Below are 7,937 nucleotides of genomic sequence, written 5' to 3'. Positions count from 1 at the left end.
GTGGTAAACAAATTCTTGTGGCAACGCACGTTAGTGCCAATTATGACTCAAAGTCCATAGTGATGGTATGGGATGCCATTCAAGGCTCAAGTTCATCTCAATCCCTTCCCTTGGGGGTGGTTGGGTGGATCAATAGGTTCTTTCTCTCTTTTTGTCTCTTTATTTTCTTCTATTTCATTATTTTCATGCTTATATTAGAATATATCTCTAACAATTGTTATCAAAACAAATTTCTAATGTTTCTTTTGATGATTTTCTTTTCTTTCTAATGATTGATCAAATGATGTATTGTTCAAGGGGTGTATCTAGAAAGTTGTCCACAAAAGAAATGTGGTATTTCCTTTTCGCTAATAATAATAATAATAAGTCTAATCTTTCTTCTCCCAAGTTTATACATGTTTAAATTGTTATGTTAAGGTATAAATCCTAAAAATTATGTTGTCTTGGTCATACTTTATGCGTATAAATCGCATACGTGTTATGTATGCATATGAGGTTTATAACTCCATCGTGTATTACATACGTCATTACATTATTTGAAAATCATATTATACATATTTGATATGCAATGTGTGTAGTATGCTTATGACATCAATACCTTAATTGTGTATTGTGTACACTAATATGGGGGTTGTGTGCGCACAGAGGTCAAAGGCCACATTGCATATCTCCATTACATCGTTATTGGGTTACGTCTACATTTTGGGTTCTTTTATGTATACATATGTGATCACATATATACTTATGTGATCTTATACACGTCATATACATATAATATACATTTGAGGAATCTGTTATAGATATTGTATGTTAGGTGGTGTCCTTTCTAGAGTTTTAGATCATGGTGGTCATCTTCACATTTTCATGGGAAGGCGTAGCCGATTGTGCCATATGTATAATTAAACATGAATGACCATGATAACGTGCATGCAAGATGCCTTAGACATGGTCGCACACCCATTCCTCATCCATTTAAGGGGTATGGGCTTGACCCACTTCACACCCTTACGAAACCCGCATCAAATATCCAACACTCAGAACCTGATTACAAGGCCACCATGAGACCGTCATCACGAAAGGCATTCATTATGAAGCAACCATGTCAATTGTGAAATTTGTCGATGTGAACTAGGATGATTCCAAAGTCAATGTGAACATCCTCACTCTAGAGAGCCTTATTACTCAATAAGGCAACTTGACAAAGTTAGTTTTCAAACAAGCTTCTCATAAGGTCCTACTGGCATGAGGACACAATGTATACATAACTTGTATCCTCTATATATCACTTGATGGGAGAGTGGACTATTCTTGGCCGATCTTCCAATGTCCTCATTCTTGAGCAAGACATGCATCATGCAATTACATTCCCATGCCCTCCTACTCTTACGATAAACTTTGTAGTAATTGTTAGTATGGTGAACACGTAGTCTCACCCCACTGGGCTAGACACCTAGAGAATCAAAACCTCTCTATTTGGTCCATTCGGATGTTTGTGGGTCTATGTCGCATCAGTCTCTTGGTAGGGCCTCATACATTGTCACATTCATTAATGATTCTACCATGAAGGTATCGGTCTATCCGATGAGGACCAAAGACAAATTCTTTGTTGTCTTCCAAGATTTGCTTGCAATGGTCAAGAATAAAAAGGATTGAAAGTTGAAACATCAATGATCTAGTAATGAGGGAGAGTATAAATCCAATGAATTCATATTGTTTTGCAAACAAAGAGGTTTCTGACGTGAATTCACTACACCTTATAACCCGAAGCCAAATGACATCGCACAAATGCATGAACCAAACAATTTAGGAGAGAATTGTTGCCATGATGAGCACTCTGGTCTATTTGATGGCACTTCTAGGTTGAGACTCTATTCATGGCAATACACATAATCAACATGTCACAGAGTAGACCTCTCAACTTCAACACCCTAGAATAGCTCTAAGTAGAGAGATGTCCTAACTATGAAAAGTTATGAATCTTCCAATTTGAAGCATTTGCCCTTGTGTCCAAGGATGAGAGAGAAAGTTGCAGTCTCACTCACATAAGAGCACCTTGCTTAGGAACATTGGCTAAGATTGTGGGATCCTAAGACAAGACAAATTGTTCAAAGTTTTGATGTTGTCTTTATTGAACTTAGGCATGTAACATTTGTTGTTTTGACCACCTCTCTAGATGCCCAACTCAACACACTTGATCAAGCAAACAATTGATCATACACTTCAAATTGATCCTACCTTTCTGGGTTTATTGTTTATGGTTTAGGCTTTACCTAATTCTCGTAAATTCACCGAATTAGGTAAACCCTAAACCTAGAAAACCCTAAACCCTTAGGGGCATTTTCTTCACCAGTGAGCTGAGTCATGTGGAAATATTGTATGGCAATGTTTCCTTCATCAAACAATTGAATATGGACATGTATGCTACACCATATAATGATATAGAAAGATGCATGATAAATAGTAGTAATATCCTAACATGCCAACATGTGTTCGATAATGATAATTTTTGTTGGAGGACATGCATGGACGACCACATTCACATGATTTAGGAAGATAGGTCATAGCCAATGATAAGCCAAGGTTTTACATATGATGACAAGGTCTTCTTTAGAATGGAACGTGACTTGACATCGATATCACCGTTGCTTCTTTGTTTTATTTCTTTCTCTAAGAATCACCCCGTAACATTGCCCCGATGGTTAGAGAACCTTTCGAACTCTTGGTGTGAACTCACTCCTATCATGTTTGTGGAATAAACACCAAAAATTAGATTTTTGAAAAACAAACCACCAAAATTAATTAATTAATTAATTAATTTTTTCCTTGAAAGATTTTCTTCAATAGTATTAAAAATATCGAAAAAATACAAGTAAAAGTTATTTGCCCGTAGGCTTACAACGTAATGTATGTACACCTAAACTTGTACATAGAAAAACAACTTATACAGGGCTTTTGAACCTTAAACGGTACATTAGCATGTTGGTTTTGTATCAAGAAAGGGTCCATGGAAGATGATAATTCCATTGAGGTCTTTGATTTGTCACCACAAAGAGAGGCACCTTCCTCCATAAGTGAGGAATATTCATCCTTCTTTTATGAGTATGTTCTGGAGAACCGCACATGTTATCATATTACCCACAAACTACTATCAACAATGTTTCCCATATCTCAAGCAATACCTTTGGAAGACCAAGCTTTGCAGCATCGTAACAGTCAATGTTGGTTGCTTGTTCTCATGGGGAGTAGCGGTGTGGGGAATTTTACACTCCAGCTTGATGTTGTATGAGGCAGATGATATACAAGAGGCCAAGACGGTACATAACAGAAGATTGATATTAGTTAGTCCGTTTCAGCAACCTCGAAAGCAGGTGCGATCTGTTTAGATTTGGAAAACCGTGACTACGATAACATTATGGGTATTATGGAAATGTAGATGCAATGGACTTTACGATGCCACCAAAATTAAATTGATTCAATAACATAATCAAATAAAATATTAAATAAATTAGTAAATAAAAAATAAAATTGAGCATATTTAAAAATAAAATAGATAGATGAAATAGATAAGTTTTTTTATATAGATGAAATAAATATAAAAAGATTGCAAATAGAATAAAAAGATGTGGAATAAGGAAAAGATTAAAAATAAGACAAATACAAATAAAAATAATAAAAATAATAAAAATAATAAAAATAATAAAAATAATAAAAATAATAAAAAGAAAAAGAATAAAAACAAAAAGGATAAAAATAATAAAAACGAAAAGGATAAAAATAATATAAATAAAAAGTATAAAAATAATATAAATAAAAAGGATAAAAATAATAAAAATAAAAAGGATAAAAATAATAAAAACGAAAAGGATAAAAATAATATAAATAAAAAGGATAAAAATAATAAAAATAAAAAATACAAAAAAGGGATAAAAATAATAAAAAGAAAAAGGATAAAAGTAATAAAAATAAAAAGTAAAAATAATAAAAAATAAAAAGGATAAAAACAATTAAAAATAAAAAGGATAAAAGTAATAAAAATATTTTTATTCTAGCAAATAATGAAGGTAGATAAAATAAATAATCGTTAAAAATAAATAATTATATTAAATAAATAAATAAGTAAATAATAAAGGGGTGGCACCCCCCAGAGGGGGGGGTTCAACGAGACAGAGACAGAGAGACAGAGAGAAACAGAGAGAAACAGAGAGATCATTAGGGCTGAGGAGGAGGAGGAGGAGCAGGAGAAACAGAGAGATCATTAGGGTTGAGGAGGAGGAGGAGAAACAGAGAGATCATTAGGGCTGAGGAGGAGGAGGAGGAGGAGGAGAGGCGAAGATTCATTCCTGTGGGGGGCTAGGGCCAGCCATGGAGGAGCTCGTGAGGCGCTGTAATAAGGTCGTGAGAGCGGAAGAAGCAGAGAAGGAGGAGATGGGCCTGCGGCGCCGGAAGACCAAGATAGTGTGCACTCTCGGGCCTCGATCTCGTGACGTGCCCATGCTAGAACGCCTCCTCCGCGCCGGGATGAACGTTGCCCGCTTCAACTTCTCCCACGGCTCCTATGAATACCACCAGCAAACCCTAGACAACCTCCACACAGCCATGCAGAACACCGAATTGATGTGCGCCGTCATGCTCGACACTAAGGTAGGTTCCGCCTGATCCACACACAATCTTTGCATCCTGCGTTTCTTCCATACAAAACTAGGGCCCAGATGCAATGTCTGCATGATGCTTTTCTTCCATACAAAACTCTAGGTCACATGCAAATTTCAAAATTTCAAAATTCTGCATGATGCTTTCTTTCTTGCAAAACTAGGTCACATGCAAATTTTCTGAATGATTCTTTCTTTCATACAAAACTAGGTCAGATGCTGTTATATCTCTCACATCCCATCACATGGGTTTTGGATTGTCTAAATAGGAGCCAAATGGGGTGGGTGGGGGGCCCTATTTTAGGGTTCATGATGCATATCAATTACATTCACAAACAAGAAAGAGACATTACTTCCTTACCAGATCAGAGATAGTGTATACATATTATCACATTCAATTACATTCACAAACAAGAAAGAGACATTACTACCTTACCAAATCAGAGATAGTGTATACATATTATCACATTTTGGTCTTATCTAAAGAGAAACCAAATGAGGCCCCTGTTATAGTTACTTTTCATGATGCATGTCAATTTCATTCACAAATAAGAGACCTTAGTACCTTAACAAATCAGAGATAGTGTACATTATCACATTATGCTATTCATGTAATCTAATTCTGTTGTATATTTACATGCATATCAAATGCATTCACAAATAAGCAACATTTGTACCTTAACGAATCAGAGATAGTGTATATTATCACATTGTTCTATTCATGTAATCTAATTCTGTTGTATATGTATATGTATATATATATATCTATATATATATATGTACATATACAGGGACCTGAGATTCGAACCGGCATGCTCAAGGATGGAAAGTCTGTGCAACTGAAAGAAGGGCAAGAGATCACAATCACCAATGATTATAGTGTGGTGGGCGATGCAACGCGCATCGCCATAACCTATAAGACCCTCGCATCGGCGGTAACACCTGGCTCTACGATTCTTTGCTCGGATGGAAGCATCACACTAACTGTCCTGTCGTGTGACGTTGCCGGTGGCACTGTCCGATGCCGTTGCGAGAACACGGCAATGCTCGGCGAGAAGAAGAATGTGAACTTGCCCGGTGTCATTGTGGACCTACCCACTCTTACTGATAAGGATCGGGATGATATCCTCTTGTGGGGCATCCCGAACAAGATCGACTTCATTGCCGCCTCATTCATCCGTAAGGCCCAAGATGTCATCAATTTCCGAAATGTGCTTGGCAAGCATGCCAGGACCATCCACATAATCTCTAAGGTCCCATCTCTCTCTCTCTCTCTTATTCTCAAAGTTCTTCTGGGTTTCAAACCTACTCACATTCCCAGCTAAGAGCATCAAACATCTCCTGCGTTTTCGTACCCACACGATAAAAGTTATTGAGAGAAAGTTCGAAGTTGTGTCGGAGCCTCCTTTCTCATTCATTATACACAATGAGCGCTCGTGTAATTACTGAATTGACTATGTCACATGCTAGATTGAGAACCAAGAGGGTCTTGTCAACTTTGAGGAAATCTTACACGAAACAGATTGTGTCATGGTTGCTCGTGGTGATCTCGGAATGGAGATTCCCATCGAGAAGATCTTCCTTGCACAGAAGATGATGATCTACAAGTGTAATGATGCTGGAAAGCCCGTCATCACGGCGACCCAAATGCTAGAGTCAATGATCAAGTCGCGAAGGCCGTCAAGGTCATCCTTCTCTCATGGCTATATGTACTCATGATCTTGGGGGGGCATCACTATATGTAAAAACAGTCGAGACACCAAGCGTGTTCGTGTAGGAGGCCCCCACTAGAGTGACCCATATATGTGGTTTTTTCATGGATAAAGAATGTCTGGCTTGTTGCATTCAACAGTTGGATACCATGATTACATATACATATACATACGTACATACATATAAATATATCCTTCCCATATGTTTGCATCACTAAAGCTAACACCAAATTTAGGATGGGAAAGGCAAAAACACAGAATTTGTAATGTGAGGCTTAAAATGCAGGGCAGAAGCGACGGATGTGGCGAATGCAGTATTAGATGGGACCGACGCGGTTATGTTGAGCGGAGAGACTGCGGCAGGTGCGTTCCCCGAAGAGGCCGTCAAGGTGATGGCACATTTATGCGTTGAGGCGGAATCTTCACTCGACCATAATAGAATCTTCAAGCACCGAATGAGGTCCATAAGAACACGGGCCCTTACCCCGCTCGAAAGCTTAGCTTCCTCGGCCGTAAGGGCAGCATGGACAGTGGGGGCATCCTTGATCATGGTACTAACTCACACAGGTAACGATAGTAGTATACACACTCGGATTCCGTTGTTATTAAAGCATGTCGTCCACCCATGGACATTGATAAAAGAAGAAACCCTAGCCTCGTGCGCACCGATCGATCCAATCTTCGTAATGGGATTTATGTGCACAATCTTATGTATAAACAATCTCATAACATAAGCTGATAGTTGGTTTTCCTCACCATTATTAGGGGACACTGCTAAGTTGGTTGCCAAATATCGGCCCCCTGTACCTATAGTTTCGGTAGTCGTGCCAATAATCAAGACCAACCACCTAACATGGTCCTTTGGTGAGGAGTGCCCTTATCACCATGCCCTTATTTGTCGCGGCCTAATCCCACTCTTGGCAGATGCATCCACTCAAGGCAAGGATAATGATGCATCTGATGAAATCGTTAACTCTACTATCTCTCAAATTCTCGAACAAGGCCTTTGCAAACGTGGAGATGCCATTGTGGCTCTTCATCGCGTTGGAGCAAGTTCGGTTATTAAAGTTATGAACATAAAGAAGCTTCCCAATGCGACAAGTTCATCAAGCTAGAAATATATGTTTGCAAACATGGTATGGGACAAAATCTTGGTCATACTAGATTGTCAATACTAGAATTCAGTATTATGGTGTTTGCTACTAAGGTAAGGTGGGAACAACAAATTTTAAAGTTGGTAAGAAAACATGATTGATATTATGATGCATTTTCTAGAACCGTAGAAATCTAGTAATATCATAACCCATATATATATATATATATGAATGTTGATCCCATGCAAAGCCTACACACAAGTTGACAAAAAATGTGTATAGATTAGAAGTGACACTTCAACAATAAAAAAGGTTATTGCAATAAAACTCGTAAAAAGCAACATTGCAAAGGTTATTATAATAAAACAAACAAGGAAAAACGCAACTTAAACCATTAGATTGTCAATGGACTCTTATGTGTTCTCACATTCCCTACTTGATGCAACATAATATGGCTTGTGTGAATGTTTTGAAGATCATTG

The 7,937-nt window shown here is 37.8% G+C and overlaps 1 protein-coding gene across 1 annotated transcript; it reads left to right on the top strand.

The window, feature by feature from the left end:
* Positions 1-4,363: 4,363 nt before the first annotated feature.
* On the top strand, positions 4,364-7,652 carry LOC147863317 (pyruvate kinase, cytosolic isozyme-like). Its single transcript, XM_087321891.1, has 5 exons — positions 4,364-4,641; positions 5,441-5,902; positions 6,120-6,334; positions 6,648-6,928; positions 7,127-7,652. Exons 1-5 carry the CDS (start codon positions 4,426-4,428, stop codon positions 7,474-7,476), a joined length of 1,524 nt encoding a protein of 507 aa, XP_087178017.1. The 5' UTR covers positions 4,364-4,425; the 3' UTR covers positions 7,477-7,652.
* Positions 7,653-7,937: the final 285 nt, after the last annotated feature.

Source organism: Azolla caroliniana, unplaced genomic scaffold, assembly GCF_043228905.1.
Source record: "Azolla caroliniana isolate FFs.n. ecotype wild unplaced genomic scaffold, voAzoCaro1.0.p SCAF_6, whole genome shotgun sequence".
NCBI classification, from domain to species: domain Eukaryota; kingdom Viridiplantae; phylum Streptophyta; class Polypodiopsida; order Salviniales; family Salviniaceae; genus Azolla; species Azolla caroliniana.
The sequence above is the reverse complement of the archived record's forward strand: the minus strand, read 5'-3'. Positions and strand labels throughout refer to the sequence as shown.

What these genes read in the sequence shown, in the direction of transcription:
- LOC147863317 (XM_087321891.1), top strand. Translation starts at nt 4,426, where the DNA reads ATGGGCCTGCGGCGCCGGAAGACCAAGATAGTGTGCACTCTCGGGCCT. An exon ending in CCATCCACATAATCTCTAAG is followed by an intron (nt 5,903 to 6,119) that starts GTCCCATCTCTC and finishes GTCACATGCTAG; the next exon opens with ATTGAGAACCAAGAGGGTCT. An exon ending in CATGGTACTAACTCACACAG is followed by an intron (nt 6,929 to 7,126) that starts GTAACGATAGTA and finishes CACCATTATTAG; the next exon opens with GGGACACTGCTAAGTTGGTT.